Raw genomic sequence first — 17,323 nt, forward strand, 5'->3', positions numbered from 1 at the left:
TATATTGACGATTAACGGGTCACAAATATGTAAACTGATTGCGTCTGTGTTATGTTGAACTTCATGGAAATTTGGAATGTAATGGTAAAATGGGCTCATATATCTTAAAATAAAGTAAATACAGCAAAACAGCGTAATTTGTCAGCATAAAAATTAAGTCGATAAACATTAAATCTAATGTTTATTTCAAACGTAACTTCGGTATTATTTGATTTTGACAATGACATCCTCATTTCTCGTTGAGGTACCTAAAACAGTTTCTAAATATTTATTTGTATATCGCTATTGATGAAGGTTTAGCTTCATTGATGAAAAATGATATATCAGTATGAAAATGTTTAGTTGTAAGCCAATTATTACTTTTTTACTTTGTGTCATTTATATCCGTATGATGCAACCAAAAATCTGTTTATATTTTGTTATACGTTTTTATTTATATGATGTGTTTTATGTAAAATAAACATAGTGTAATAAAAATCGTGCACGTGCCGTCATCACGATTCTGTTAATAGCAATACAAACAAACTTCAATTCATTTTGAAAGTTTCTCAATGTAGATTTAATAATAACTCAAAATGTGAATAAATATTATGTGATAGGGTATTGAAATAAAAAAAATGTTATGTAATATTAAATTTTATTATCAATGCTATTTAATGCTTGTTTATATTAAAAATAAAAAAAACTTCACTGATAACATTCTATAGCAAGCAACTGTAGAACATGCATCGCTACGACTTGTGTAAAATAAATTATTTTTTATAACATTACATGGTGTTTTATATTGTAAGGCATTGAAACTGGTGAGATCAAATTCTATACGGTTTTAATATTAAAATCTCAATATAAATTGGAGTTTTAAATTCAATTATTGCTTTTAGACAGTATCTTCTAGCATTAGGTTTGATCTCATTATTGCTAACATATCGTCAAAAGTCATAATTTAAAGGTTTTACAATTCGAAGTCCCTTCTTACGCTTAAACGACTTTATCTGTTTTTGAATATATGAACTTCGTATTGTTTTACAGTCGCACAACAAAGTTCTTGCAATTTATGAAGATTCCATCCATACACTTTACTCCAACAACACTTAAATCAATGTATCAGTCTTATCGATATTTTAGATAGCATATTAATTTTTTTAGCAATTGCGTACAAAAAGAGTACAAAATGTGACTTGACTGCTAAGCAGCCATTAATCAAAGCTATCAAAATAAATATCGATAAGTCTACGAGCAAAATGACACATCATTTTTAAAGATCCATAATTAATTAACTCACATGTACCGTATCTTCCCTCGTACAATATAATAGGTGCCATTTAGGCACATGGCGTAGCTAGCTAGCATTATTTGTAACGGGAACATGGTTTTGACACAAGTTGCAATATTTCAGTCCAGGACAATATCCAGTGGAAGAAGTCTTGGATTGCATGCATTAGTACATTTTATTGTCTAACAAATCAATTTGATCAGAGAAATAGTATTGTCTACTAGCCTTCTGCGACCATAGAACTACTTAACACCAAGTTGTGACTAGCACATTATCATAACACACAAACACTTGAAACTGGTTCACGCTGCCACTTCTAAACCGCAAGAACTTTGAATAAAATTGTGGAATCACATAGCGCATCGCTCAAAAACTTTGCAAAATAGCACTTCTTACAACTAAATATGTGCCAGTGTTTAGCTTTACATGCCGTTGTCTGTACAAAGCTGACTTAAGTTTTCATTTCATGTTATTTCTGCGCTTGTGATTCTTCTGGAAGTATTAAAGTGTCATTAATTTCAGTGATTCCTATTGGTCTTTATACAACCAATGAGTATCGAAAAATTCCGTTTCAGCCGATCGATACCAGACAACAAACCACACGATAGAAAAAAGCCAATAGAAATCTCAAAACTGTCCATTCAAATATTTGTATATTGACACGAATCAAAACTGGGAACGTATTTTTGAAACATTCGAATTTCAAATCGAATGCGCATGATTCGCATACGAATTTCAATAAGATAATTATTTTTCAAAAGCCATTTTGTGAATAGGGGATCGGGCTCGGCCACCATACACATCATTTAAATCATTAGTCATTTGACTTTGATACCTAAAAAAGATTTTAAAAAAATACCCTAAAAGAAAAGTGTTGTTTTAAACGTGGGTATTTCAATAAACTTTGGAGAAACGGCTATTTGTCAGTTCAAAAAAAGTATTTCAACTGACTTGTTGTGTACGATCCCCTATTCTTCAACGTCGATTCCACAATACGCACGCGATTTATCCCCAGCCGAGCCGAGCCGAGCAAGATTCGATTCGAACGCTTCGAAAATACCTCTCGAGAGCCACTATCACTAAATGCACTATAACAGTCGCAGCAGCTGTTGTGAGGCCACCGTCAGTTTCCTTATGGCGGCGTCCGACGACGCGGCATCTCGCTTCAGGCGGTTGTGTAGAGGTGCGCTGGATACGACTTTAGTCTGGATCACCAGCTTGTTGGGAGTCTCGGCCAGTAGAGTGCCTAGTGCTACGAGGGCCCTGGAATAGAGAAGAATTGTTTTAGGTAAGCCCGTAGACAACTTATGAAAATTTGAGTTGGGAATGAATGGGAATCGTGAAATACGAATCGAGAAAGGTTGCGGTTAAATATAAATGGTATTTTTTACTACGTGTAAATAAGTGGAAGATCAGATTAGGCATGTTTGTTATTTTATTAAATTAGTTATTTAACGAGTGAAAATACCACAAGTGGTTAATTAATGGAAGGGGCTTCGATTCATGCAACCTTTAGAAGGTCATTTGACCACCATATGGGTGGACGTCTTCTCGTTGTCGAAGGGGTCAAAGCTGCTTCTGTGCCTGGCTCATTATCAGATAGAATTTCGTACGACCTTAAGCTACCCATCCTTATTGCTCGCACGTAATTAATAATATATTGCTGTTGCGACTGAGCGACGGGCGGCCGCAGAGAGTGTGCGAGAGCGACACCAATGTAATTACGCGCGAGCGATAAGGATGGGTAGCTTGGGGTCATTGGACGAAATTCTATCTGCTCGGCAACCGGACTTTAGTGCAAGTGTGATGTGTTGTGAAGGCCATTGTGCAAAGAAAACTGTGTGGTGGCAAGTGTGGTGTCAGTGAGGATAACGATGCAGGATATAGTTACCTAAAGTAGGCCTCGTTGTCGTGCAGTCGCGGCAACACGGCCACGAGGCAGTCGGCCAGCTCGGCCGTGTCCAACTGCGCCGCCAGCGCCACGCATAGATTCAGGAGTAAAGACGCCGCCGCGATCTGCATACAGCAATAAAACAACGATTAAACGAGGCTACATTTTTAGTTCTGGATTATTACCAAAACTGGTGAACGTTAGGCCCGGTTTCCACCAAAGCAGGGCAGAGCAGTGCGAAGCGAAGACGAGAAGTGGAAATAATGAAATCTGGGGACGTAGTGTGAGTTTACGTCAAACGTATTCGATGACGAATGCGTATCTAATAAATATGTGACATTAAATGTATGACGGATTGTACAGCGCCCCTAGCGGAAACTTTCAAGAACTAAAATCTTCATATATTTTTTTAACACGTTCGCTAGTGACGTCGTAGCACACTAAGCCCTCTAATTGATTATTCAAAACACTTTTCCGCTCCGCCTTGGTGTAAACCAGGCCTACGTCAATTTTTTAGTTTTTGTTCGCAACGTCGTCTTGGTGGCGGTGGTGAACCCTGGGAATAATCCTTAGTTCTCCCATAATCTTCTGATTAAATTTGTTACGGTTTCCAACATAGGAACTGACTACTCAACATTCACTGGTGGTTGGATTTCTAAACCAGACCGTTCTAAACAAAACGTTCGAATCTTTTTCTCGCTTTGCAGCGGCGGGGGCATATTTCATCATCATCATCATCATCATCAACAGCCCTTTACAGTCCACTGCTGGACTATGAGCCTCCTCCACTATAGTGGAGGGTTTTGCCATAATCTCCACGCTTGGCAGGCGGGTTGGAGAGCGCAGTTTAAAAGATTGATGTTTTTCAGAGAGCGCTGCTGCCCATTCTCTGTTTGATGTGTAGTGGTGACGGCAGAGTAGAATACATTTGTCACCAACCCCTACTCTTCCCGCGGGTGTCGTAAGAGGCGACTTAGGGACTACACATCAAACAGAGAATGGGCATATTTAGTGTCCCGTAATCCCGTTAGTACCGTTTGAATACAAGACCTTAGGGTTATGTAATTTTGAGAGCACAGTAGCTAATAGGGAATAATATTTCATAGCGCTTAGTGCGTTTAAAAGGATGTCATCATGACCCTAACCTGCGCGTTATTGTTCATCTGCTGCAGGCATATGATACAATGCACGAGGCTGTCTCTCGCAGCAAGCACCAGCATCTCTCCAGGCAGGTCACTAAATGCGTTCACTAACACTCGCATCGCTAGCATTTGGTTCGCTGGCAGGTTATCTGAAAGCACAAAAACCAAATTCGTTTGAATCGACTAAAGCCTGGTCCGTGAGCACGTAGAATCCCGTCCAATGACCCCAAGCTACCCATCCTTGTCGCTCGCGCGTAATTATATTGCTGTCGCGACTGTGCGACGGGCGCAGTGAGTGTGCGAGCGCGACAACAACATAATTACGTGCGAGCGACAAGGATGGGCGGCTTGGGGTCATTGGACGGGATTCTACGTGCTCACGGACCAGGCTTTATGAATAAATATGCGGATATTAGACCTCCCCAACCCGTTGCAAAAAAAAAGGCAAATTCCCAAGACTTCACAGTAAAAAAATATTGGAAAGCCCGGGCCCTGACTAATTTAAGGAATCTATTAAATTCTGTAAATATATTTTGAAATAATGCACTATATCATATAAATAAAATATCATACCTGGCGCTAATAAAGAAAGTAGATATTTGACGAACATCGGGCCGTACGTCGTGTCAAATATTTGCCCATTGATATCCTTGTTTCTAACTGCTAACCTAGTAATATCCAATACGGGGAAGAGTATTTCTGAAAATAAACAAAAATATTGTCAATTATTTTCAAGCAATTTGCTAATATGTAACGAGTATTCGATAACGCTCAGAATATGGTTCATTTTAAAATTTTAATTACCTTTTGGCCATTCTAACATCTTTTTCAATAAAGAAACAGTCTCAGGATTGTGTGTGCTATTCTGAAAAAAAAAAATAGATACTTTTTTGAATGCGTTTTCCTTAAATTTTACTTTCAAATAAACATTATAAATTATATAAACTTACCAGTTCTCCTAATTTAACTACGTTTTCTAACTGCTCCGTGGTAAGGGCGCTCAGGCCATCGCCAACTTTACTGTTAAATTCTTTTAGTTTCTCAAATATTGCTTTTAAATTCGCCTGGTCAAACCTGTAACGAAATGCAAATCTACACTAATATTATAAAGAGGAAAACTTTGTTTGTTTGTTTAGTTGTAATGGATAGGCTCAAAAACTACTGGACCGATTTTAAAAATTCTTTCACCATTCGAAAGCTACATAACTCACGAGTAACATAGGCTAAATTTTATTTTGGAAAACAATAGGGTCCCGTAAAATATTTGGGATTTTCATAAGACGTGGAAAAGCGCCATCTATCGTCATTGCTTAAAACCTTCTTGCGCCTGACAAAAATTTTTGAGGTACGTAAATATTCATGAAGGCAAAGCTGTCAAACGCCATCTATCGATATCATTAGTAAATTAGTAACTAAATATTACATGTACTATGAATAGCGCTGTTCGTAAATAATATTGAAAATGTAATAAATAAAGATATTTTATGTAATTGGACCATTCACTGTATGTACCTATTTGAATCATTCACTGTGTTTAAACGAGCAAGTCAAAGTGTTAATTAGTAAGTTTTTACAAACTTCCTTGCAAATTCTTACTATGTGCCGCCATCTACCGAGATGAATATTAGGGTACGGTTCAGCGGCGGACAAATGGGATGGGCGCGTGGGCGATTGTAGTTAAATAGGATAAGAATTACTTCGTTTTTATTTTCTGTATGTACCTAATTTGTAAATTTTTTGGTAGGGTCTTTATTTTAATTACTTAGGTTGGTAGGTACTTACTTATTTGATTTTAATGATAATTACTATAGGTACGTATAATTTTAGTAGAAAGAAAGGTAATTGAATGACTAAGTGACTCACTCACTTATCACGAAGTCTCAGAAACTACAAGTCTCACTGGCTGATCAAAGCCAGGTGATCAAAGTGGAATATACCTACTTTTAGAACGTAGGTAGTCACTAAGACGAAATTTTGCAAAATTCAACCCTTATGGGAGTTAAAAAGGGGGTCGGTGGAAGTCTGTATTGCAGTCCTCGGTTTTTAAAGTAAGAGACTTGAAAGTTAAAATGTATGCTCACTATGATCTCTAGATATTGTGGAGGTGTACATAATATACTGTTCGGTACACTGTGGTACTGCGTACACATCGGTTTGCCGACGATATTGTGGTCATGGCAGAATCGTTGGAAGATCCAACAGGTAGGCCTGAGGATGAACATGGACAAAACGAAGCTTATGTCGAATGTCCATGTTGTGCCCTACCCAGTTTCAGTTGGGAGCTCAATTCTCGAGATAGTCGACAAGTAGGTATGTCTACCTCGGACAAACGATCCAGCTAGGTAGGTCCAATTTCGAGAAGGAGGTCAATCGTCGAATCCAACTCGGCTGGGCAGCGTTCGGGAAACTACGCAACATCTTTTCGTCCAAAATACCTCAATGCCTGAAGACTAGAGTGTATAACCAATGTGTGTTACCAGTGATAACTAATGGCTCGGAAACGTGGTCTCTCACTATAGGCCGTATACAGAAGCTCAGTTGCACAGCGTGCTATGGAGAGGGCTATACTTGGTGTTTCTTTGCGAGATCGAATCAGAAATGAGGAGATCCGTAAACGAACCAAAGTCGCTGACATAGCCCAACGGATTAGCAAGCTGAAGTGGCAATGGGCAGGGCACATAGTACGCAGAACTGATGGCCGATGGGACAGAATGGTTCTGGAATGGAGGCCGCGTACCGGAAAACGTAGCGTGGGACTTCCACCTACAAGGTGGACCGACGACATCGTAAAGGTAGCAGGGAAGCGCTGGACGCAGGCCGCTTCCAATCGATCAACATGGAAAGCATTGGGGGAGGCCTATGTTCAGCAGTGGACGTCCTATGGCTGAAATGGTGGTGGTGGTGGTGGTACTATATACTGAAAATGTATCATTAGAAATCAACCACGGGGGCTAAGGAGATAAAAGGAGGGTTGGAAGTTTATAGTATGAAAGTCCTATGTGTTTAAATAAGAGAGTTGAAATTTAAAATGTATGCGCTAAAGATGCTAAGAGCGGATTTTACGAAACTCCACCCCTAATGGAGTAAAACGAGGTCCACGCGTACGAAGTCGCGGGCGGCCGCTAGTAGTATTATATAATTATAATAAAGTTGATTTGTTTTTTTTAATGGTTTGTAAATCGAAAAAATAATTGTTAACATCGCGTATGTGGGGCGTCTGTGCACTGATACTTTAGTATGCAATATTTTCCCCGGCAAACGATGCGATTTCGTGCCACAGCAGTGTTGAGGTAAAATAGTCACTTAGCGATTGCAGGAGTGGCATTACCACAGGGTGCACAGATGACTTTATTATACAGGTAGTAGGAAGGCATTGGATGTAGGCCGCTTTGGAAATAATTGAGGAAGGCCTATGTTCAGCAGTGGATCTTATTACCTGATATAAGCGTCGTGCGGTATAAGCGGCTTATCCGTCGACGAGGCCACAGTACTGGCAGCACTAGTGGTATAAGCCCCGGAGCCCGTGAAAGGATCGGCGGCTGAAAGCTTTAAAGCGATACTATCTGCGTTAAATAAATAGCATAGTAATAGTGTAATTACCTGATTTTGCAGCAGTGGCATTACCACAAGATTGACATGGAAATCATTAGGGGAGGCCATATTCTGCAGTGGACGTCCTGTGGCTGAAATGATGGTGATTATTATTACCTGATATAAGCGTCGTGCGGTATAAGCGGCTTGTCGGTCGACGAGGCGACAGTACTGGCAGCACTAGTGGTGTAAGCCCCGGAGCCCGTGAAAGGATCGGCGGGTGACCCGGCACGTAGCAGTAATACAGCTTTTAATAAATAACATATTAATACCTGATGTAAGCGTCGTGCGGTATAAGCGGCTTATCCGTCGACGAGGCCACAGTATTGGCAGCACTGGTGGTGTAAGCCCCGGAGCCGGTGAAAGGATCGGCGACAGACGGCGGCGAAAGACCGGGCACGTAGCGATTCTCATAATCATTTCAGGCACAGGACGCCCAGGTGGAAATCCTTGAGGGAGGCCTTTGTCCAGCAGTGGACATCTATCGGATGAAACGAACGAACAGGACGCCCACTACTGATGAACATAGGCCATTATGATTTCCATATTGGCTGGTTGGTAGCGGCCTGCATCCAACGTCTTCCTGCTACCTTTATGAGGATATCTGCCCACCTTGTGGTTGGACGTTTTGCACTGCGCTTGCTGTCATGTGGCCTGTACTGCAAAACCTTGCCACCCTATAACACCGTAAAATAAATATACCTGATATAAGCGTCGTGCGGTATAAGCGGTTTATCCGTCGACGAGGCGACAGTACTGGCAGCACTAGTAGTATACGCCCCGGAGCCCGTGAAAGGATCGGCGGCAGACCCGGCACGTAGCAGTAATACCGCTTTTAATAAATAACATATTAATACCTGATGTAAGCGTCGTGCGGTATAAGCGGTTTATCCGTAGACGAGGCCACAGTACTGGCAGCACTAGTGGTGTAAGCCCCGGAGCCGGTGAAGAGATCGGCGGCGGACGGCGGCGGAAGACCGGGCACGTAGCGGTTCTAATCACCATCATTTCAGCTATAGGACGTCTACTGCTGAACACAGGTCTTCCCTAATGATTTCCAAATTGACATGTTGGTAGCGGCCTGCATCCAGCGTCTTCCTGCTACCTTTATGAGATCAGCTGCCTGTCTTGTGGTAACCTTTACTCCATAACCTTACTGCACCATCGAGTAACCGTGCCCTTTAGCGGTAATATCTCCGTTAAATAAATAACAATAATATCTGATGTAAGCGTCGTGCGGTATAAGCGGCTTATCCGTCGACGAGGCCACAGTACTGACAGCGACTGAGGGTGGCGGAGCCCTATATAGCGATACTATCGCCGTTAAATAAGTAAACAACATATTAATAAAGTCCGGTCGCCGAGTGGATAGAATTTCGTCCAATGACTCCAAGCTACCCATCCTTATCATTCGCACGTAATTATATTGTTGTCGCGACTGTGCGACGGGCGGCGGGAGTGGTGTGCGAGCGCGACAACAATATAATTAAACGCGACCGATGAGGGTAGCTTGGGGTCATTGGACGAAATTCTATCTGCTCGGCGTCCGGTCTTCAGTCTTGTTACCTGATGTAAGCGTCGTGCGGTATAAGCGGCTTATCCGTCGACGAGGCCACAGTACTGGCAGCACTGGTGGTATAAGCCCCAGAGCCGGTGAAAGGATCAGCAGCTGACGGCGGCGGAAGACCGGGCGCGGCGGCCGAGCCGGGCACGTAACGGTTCTCGCCCGTGAATGGGTCCGCGAAACTGTGGTAAAAATACAATTTATTTATATTCAATACTAGCTTTCCGCCCGCGGCTTCGCACGCGTGAAATTTCGTTTGTCACAGATCGTCATAAATTATAGCCTATATGTTATTCTGGATTATGAACTATTATTATTATGGATTATTATTAGGTTCGGGATTTAGATGTATTTTACGATAAGCACCCTAAATTTAAAGATAAATTGCATAAGCACTTAAGTTCTGCGATGTAGGGCACGCTTTTTTTCTTGTTATTATTAGTTTTTTTTTTGGTTTAGCGAGTCGCTTTTGTATTCGTTTTAAATCTCCGTCTGAATGTTGTGCTTACCCTTAAGTGACATATATATCAGAAATTTTATGTTCATAAATGTTAATCATAAGAGTATGATATATATGTTGTTGGTATGCCATATAAATAAATAAATAAATGAACAATAATACTGTAAAGTTTCATCAAAATCCGTTCAGTGGTTTTTGAGCCTATTCATTACAAACATACAAAAATAGGTACAAATAGGTACAAATCTTTCCTCTTTATAATATTAGTATAGATAAATAATAATATAACAACCTATCATTTGGTCTAATCAAGATGTATGCCTATGCCTGACGAACTTATAGATATTGAAGGTCAATGGTTATGGAGATTTGTTACTCAAATCTGGATGTCAGGCAGGATCACAAGAGTCCAACTCTCTAAAATCTTACACTATAAAGACATAAATAGCTCTTTGTTTAAGATGTTGCATGTTAATCAAATTGTGTACAATGGTTTTCTTTTCGATGGTAGGTATTTTAAAATATTCAAAATTTTCCTCAAGGATCTTGTTATAATAGACATGATATGGGGTTTTGAGACAATTGACTTTCAATTTTATTGGATATATTTTATAAGGACGAATATTTTACTTACCCATTACTTGGTGCAGGCAATGACTCCAATTTTGCATTCGTAATAATAAAGTTTGCTACTTGTTCTAAATATACTTGAGGTAGATCATGTCTGAAACAAACAAAAAAAAAACATTTAAATATTATTATCATGTTTGAAATCATTAATTTTACGCAGTATTTAAGACCTTCTACACTATACAGGGTGTTAGGTAAATGGGTATATGAGCCGACACTAGCCCATGTTAACATGGTGATACAAATGGTATGGTGAAGTCAGAAATTTGATATCATAATTTTATTTTTTTTAATTTTCATACAAAATAAATTGTATAAAATCCGATTTGTATGAAAATTAAAATAATTAAAATGAAGATATCAATTTTCTGACTTCACCATACCATTTATATGACCATGTTAACATGGGCTAGTGTCGGCTCATATACCCATTTACCTAACACACTGTATAAATAAAGTATGGCCTACTTACTTGTGTATGAAGGCTTGCGCGGCAACCCAAGGGTCTTGCGATTTGTTGTAAGGCAGTTTTATTGGCGGAGCGCCATCTTTGATGTCCACGCTAAACACGAAGTCATATTCCTAGAAAAGAAACATTTGAAATTTTTAAGATTAGTATTATTGTGGACCCCAAAAAACGGGTTTCTATCTAGATCGGTCCTGTAATGTCTCATAAATGTTTGCCTTTTGCACAAACAAACAGGATGGGCCAAAAAGTGACATTTTTGATTCCTCAGACCTAGATGGTATGTAGTTTTGATTTTTTAAATGTGTATTTGCGAATTTTCAGCCGCAAGAACCAAAAAAATCATAATACATATACCGATCTTGTATAATATACTGATTCGAAAAAGGTTTGTTGGATTACACCACGTGTCAACTATATTCACTTTAAACGAATTAGTCTCACCTGTCCCTGGTACATGGTCTTGCCTTCAGCCGGCGGGTTGGCGCCCATGACGTCACCGATCTCGTTCCAGATGTTCTCGGCGGCGTTCCAAGATGGCGGATTATTGCTACTCACATTCAGTATAATGGCACAGTTGCACTATGCGCAAAACTTAAACGAAGGACAAATACGCGCCACGGAAGTATGGGCAACCCCCGGCGAAACGAAATCAACTGCGTGTTTACACTATCTGATTCGATCAAGTTCGCGCGTAGTGAAACTGCGCCATTAAAAACAAATGCACAACAGCCTCACCTGTCCCTGATACATGGTCTTGCCTTCAGCCGGCGGGTTGGCGCCCATGACGTCACCGATCTCGTTCCAGGTGTTCTCGGCGTTGCTCCAGGAGTAGCACTTGACGGAAGTCCCGCGCCGCACCAGCCGCGTCTGCCCTTCAGACTTGCCTGGTTCGAGCAGCACTTCGGGACCAGGGATCCTGGAGTAAATAATACTGATTAAGAGCCGGAAGACGTAACGTGGGCACGCCTCCCACTAGGTTGACTGACGATCTGGTGAAGTTATCGCTTCTACTTTCGGCCTGATCATAACTTTCCATCAAGTGAGATGCAGGCAAAGAGCTTCTTCGTTGCGGATCAAAAAAGTTGTTCCCAGTTGGCGCCACTTACACTGACGAGTGACTTCACTCGTGGCGCCAAATGGTGAGTTCAAATATGAATTGATTGCATGTTGCGCAATTTTTTTTTTGTGATTATGGTGAAATTGGCAAGGTCCGGAGTCTACCGCGTGCTAAGTCACTGGTACAAAATTGTCGCCCACCGATCGGGCGGTTTTCGCGCGGGCGAAAACCGCCGAGCGGGACCCGATTACAACCGCGCCCGCTGCGGGCGAAAACCGCGTCGTGAGTTGTGCATTAGTTTTTACATAAGTATCTGCATTGTACAGAAGCTGCGGGCCCGCAACCTCCGCGGGCGCGGTTGAAATTCGCGCCATGAGTTCTTAGTCTAAGGCATGACGTGAGGTAAAAACAAAAAACTTGTGGATTTTTGCAAAAAATATCATGAATTCAAACAGCCAAAACACTAAGTTTACAAACAATAAGCGACTCACTCGGACAGCTTGTACCCGCCGATCTCCTGCTGCGCGGCTTGCTCCATCTTCTGCACGTCTTCTTCAAACAGCCGCAGCGTCTCCTCGTCGGCGTACCGCGCCGCATCAGCAGTAAACACGCGCACCACGCCGTCGCTTGAGCCTTAAATAGAATAGAATATAAAATGTTTATTTGACTCAAAACAGGTTACATTTACAAGTAGTCACAGGTATATTACAGAGGAAGCTGCACGCCAGTTGGCGCCACTGTAAAATGTTTACTTGCCAATGGTGCTTACTGGTGGTTATTCACGGCGCCATTTGCTGAGCGCAAGTAATTATTCGCATGCGTACAAATAATTTACACATTAAATGCTTCAATGTTTTGCCTAAATTGAGTTTTAAATGGTAAAATAGGTACCTATTGTTATTGGTGTGGTATACATTTTTATGAATAAAAAAGGACTGGCACTTTCGTGTTGTTGCATACTTGGTCAGTCGTACATAAAGTGAAAGTTAACCCGGACTGATTGCACCACATAATTTACATAATTATGGTTGTTTCAATTTGACACCAGCATCCATAGACAGAGTAAATTAGTGACAGGTCCAATTTCAAGGTACATCCACGGCCGTCCTCGCCGCACGCTGCGAGCCGACGCTAGCGCGGGTGATACTGCGGGTGTTGTGTCTCACCGGTCACGATGTCCCCGTTGTCTAGGCAGGTGACGCTCCACACAGAGTGCACCGGTAGCCGCACGCTGGCCACGCCGCACCGAGCCGTCTTCCCCGCACGCCGCGAGCCGACGCTAGCGCGGGTGACACTGCGGGTGTTGTGTCTCACCGGTCACGATGTCCCCGTTGTCCAGGCAGGTGACGCTCCACACAGAGTGTACTGGCAAACGCACGCTGGCCACGCCGCACCGAGCCGTCTTCCCCGCTCGACGCGAGCCGACGCTAGCGCGGGTGACACTACGGGTGTTGTGTCTCACCGGTCACGATGTGCCCGTTGTCCAGGCAGGTGACGCTCCACACAGAGTGTACTGGCAAACGCACGCTGGCCACGCCGCACCGAGCCGTCTTCCCCGCACGACGCGAGCCGACGCTAGCGCGGGTGACACTACGGGTGTTGTGTCTCACCGGTCACGATGTGCCCGTTGTCCAGGCAGGTGACGCTCCATACTGAGTGTACGGGTAGCCGCACGCTGGCCACGCCGCACCGAGCCGACTTCCCCGCACGACGCGAGCCGACGCTAGCGCGGGTGACACTGCGGGTGTTGTGTCTCACCGGTCACGATGTCCCCGTTGTCCAGGCAGGTGACGCTCCACACAGAGTGTACTGGCAAACGCACGCTGGCCACGCCGCACCGAGCCGTCTTCCCCGCACGACGCGAGCCGACGCTAGCGCGGGTGACACTACGGGTGTTGTGTCTCACCGGTCACGATGTCCCCGTTGTCCAGGCAAGTGACGCTCCATACTGAGTGTACGGGTAGCCACGTGACGTGACGTAGCCAGATAACCGTCTCGCCGCACGACGCGAGCCGACGCTAGCGCGGGTGACACTACGGGTGTTGTGTCTCACCGGTCACGATGTCCCCGTTGTCCAGGCAGGTGACGCTCCATACTGAGTGTACGGGTAGCCACGTGACGTGACGTAGCCGGATAGCCGTCTTACCCGCACGTCGTGAGCCAACGCTAGCGCGGGTGATACTGCGGGTGTTGTGGCTCACCGGTCACGATGTCTCCGTTGTCCAGGCAGGTGACGCTCCATACTGAGTGTACTGGCAAACGCACGCTGGCCACGCAGTCGCCGCCCGCCCACAGTCGCACTGAGCCGTCTTCCCCGCACGACGCGAAGCCCGATGCCAGCGCCGGGTTCAGACTTATACTGCACGTTGCACAAAATCAATCAAAATTTAAATATTTATTCAGTACGTAGACCCTTTCCAGCCGGGCTAGGATGCGCGACATGATATATGTACCTTATCAACTTCAACATGTATGGGCAAAATCGATAAAATGGCGTGATTACCGCTTATCGCGGCGCGTATCCTAGGCCTGCAGGACACTTGTACACGCCCTATTATTGCATTAGTTCTGTAAGCTTCAACTATCATGATAGTATAGATGACCCACGCTGAACTGTTGCACCAAACTCAATGACAGGGGGGCGCTACCATCGTTCAACTATATGGTTTCCGACATGGCAAAAATCGGAACCAGCGATCCGGTATTGACGGTGGCGCCCCGCTGTCAATGTCATGGATAGGACAGTTCAGTATTTTGGAACTATACCATGCATGACGTGGGTACATAAGGCTAATCTGATTTTAGTGATTTTGCAATATTGGTCAACATGATTGCCCTGTGGCTTATAATAGAAACCTTGGAGTTTTGATATTATTTTACCAACCTACCTATAAATATAATTAGAATGTCCATAGTAGGTATTAAGGCACTGTCCTTTATTACTCCAGAGTCTGATTGTGGCGTCATTGGAGCAGCTTAAAAAGGATTCTGGGCTGGCCACCACTAGACCCCTCACACAATCGGTATGTCCTGAAAAATACAATATCACACAAGATATTAATCAATTTAAGTTTAATTTAAGTAAGTAACAAAAGGATTATTCCACTTTATTCACCTGGGTGGCTTTAGTGTCCTTATTTCAATTAAGACACTAAAAATTCCACTTTCTTCACCCAGGTGAACAAAGTGGAATAATCCTATCAAAGTACATGTCATACAATTCTTTGGGTTTCGAGAATGACACATACCAAGTGGTTGCCATGTTGGTTAAATAACAAAGATAATTTATGTAATTTGCAAGATTATTCTTTCTAATTTAATTGTGCATTGGTATTCAAGTAATTCTTATCTTCAAAACATCAACAAAACTTACCTGTCAGGGTAGTAATTAAAGTGGTATCTTTCTTCCACAGTTTGATAGTTTTGTCAGCGGACGCCGTAGCGTAAGCACCGTCACCGAGCTCGAGCACCGCCCACACCGCTGCCTGGTGGCCTTTAAGAATGAGCGGGGTGGCGTGAGGTTTGTTGACGTTCCACACACGGGCTGAACTGTCCCAGCTTGAACTGTAAAGATGATGTGACATGTGAGTACATTTTGAAAATAATGATAAATAGAGATATTTTAGTTTTCTAATCCAGATCCAATGATTAAAATCCTTTAGAAATTAAAATAACATCAACATTGTAATAAGTTTCAGTGAAAACTAATTGGAAATTGTTAAAATAAAGTGTTATTCTCCAATAAACATTTCTTACAATATGGCTGCCTGGCAAGATAAACAATGAAACAATTGAGGGAATCCCCATACCACAGCCATAGTACCTGACGGGGAATCCCCAATTCTTCAATAAAAATGGCCAGAAAAACAGGACAGACAACAGCACATCAGACAACATTTTTATTGTAAAATATCCCTCTGTCACAACTATAGAAATTTCACAGTATTTACCTTGATATGCTGTCGTCTGTACAATAAAAATACACTTCACAAGTGCTTCAAATACTTGCCTTAGAAGTATTCCCGAGTCTCTACCAGGTGCCACACTGCACACGGCGTTCTCGTGGCCTTCCAGCGTGATCTGGATCATCGCATCTTGCAGGTTATACCCAAGAATGGTGTTGTCGTTACTCCCCGTTATCACTAAACCCTCAGGATACGCTTCGCAGGGTGGTAACCAACAAACGCACGAGACAAAGTTCTTGTGACCTTTGTAAGTCACTACGTTCACGAAATCCTTGATCCTATAAAAGAAAATATTATTTAGTATTTAGGTAACCCTTTCTCTCCTTCACAAGTATACAGAATTAAATCTTACCCTTCCGGGTGCCATAGCTTTGCGGTCCTATCACGAGAAGCTGATAGTATACAGTTTTCTTTTGTCGTAGAGACACATCGTACGTCCAAAGAGTGACCACATAATACAGCACTAAGTTTATATTCTGGTATAGCCATTGGTATCACTATTGTTTCTAAATTTTACGGTACAAACAAGAGTTCAGTCGGCAATATTTGCGATAGGAACAAAAAAACAAAGTTGTCAAATCATGGTGGACGATTTGACGTTTATGACACTTTCTTTTTTTTTAAGTTTCTTACGGTTGGCATCCTGACTTCCTGACAGCTTGAAAATCATTGACCTATGAATATTTTTAAAGCATATTTTTTTAAAATAGTGATGTCCTCCTACCAAAGTTGCATGCCATGGCAATTTTAAAATTCATTAAGCGAAGTATAAAATAGAAGTCACTCACGCAGTGACAGTTGAGGCGAACCCGTACTTACTCACACTGATGTAGCTTATTTTAATAAAGAACACAGAATACATTGCACATTCATGTTCAAATATCGAATAAACTAGCTGTAATACCTCGTTTATGATAAATCTGCAAGCGAGATGATAACACTGATATTCTACGCAAAAAATCTTTGCTTGTGTTGATGGCCTCAACTTTTATTGCACTACCTATAATAATAACTAACTTAAAACGCACTGAGCCCCGATTACGCTAATTTTTAACGTCAACAATCCAGACACGCTTCTCGATTCTGCGATACGATTGGTCGTTCAACAGCGTACGTCAGCTGTTTTGACCAATCGTATTGCAGAATCAGAAACGCGTCTGGATTGTAGACGTTAAAAGTTACCGTAATCGGGGCTCTGGAGAGTGTAGATTCATGGATTTAAAACGGTTTGTAACTGAAAACTTCTTTAGGGGGCAAACTTACAATCCGTCAATTTTGCTC

General features: G+C 42.4%; 1 protein-coding gene across 1 annotated transcript; it reads right to left on the bottom strand.

The window, feature by feature from the left end:
• Positions 1–620: 620 nt before the first annotated feature.
• Positions 621–16,662, bottom strand: LOC135071230 (phospholipase A-2-activating protein). The gene is made up of 16 exons (XM_063965013.1): positions 16,395–16,662; positions 16,087–16,320; positions 15,451–15,641; positions 14,966–15,107; positions 14,279–14,436; positions 12,569–12,710; positions 11,756–11,936; positions 11,024–11,133; positions 10,556–10,645; positions 9,464–9,643; positions 5,257–5,380; positions 5,111–5,171; positions 4,880–5,005; positions 4,310–4,455; positions 3,165–3,289; positions 621–2,536 (listed from the first exon to the last, which is right to left on the bottom strand). Exons 1-16 carry the CDS (start codon positions 16,529–16,531, stop codon positions 2,362–2,364), a joined length of 2,322 nt encoding a protein of 773 aa, XP_063821083.1. The 5' UTR covers positions 16,532–16,662; the 3' UTR covers positions 621–2,361.
• Between the last annotated feature and the right edge of the window lie 661 nt (positions 16,663–17,323).

Source organism: Ostrinia nubilalis, chromosome 4 (genome assembly GCF_963855985.1).
Source record: "Ostrinia nubilalis chromosome 4, ilOstNubi1.1, whole genome shotgun sequence".
NCBI lineage: Eukaryota > Metazoa > Arthropoda > Insecta > Lepidoptera > Crambidae > Ostrinia > Ostrinia nubilalis.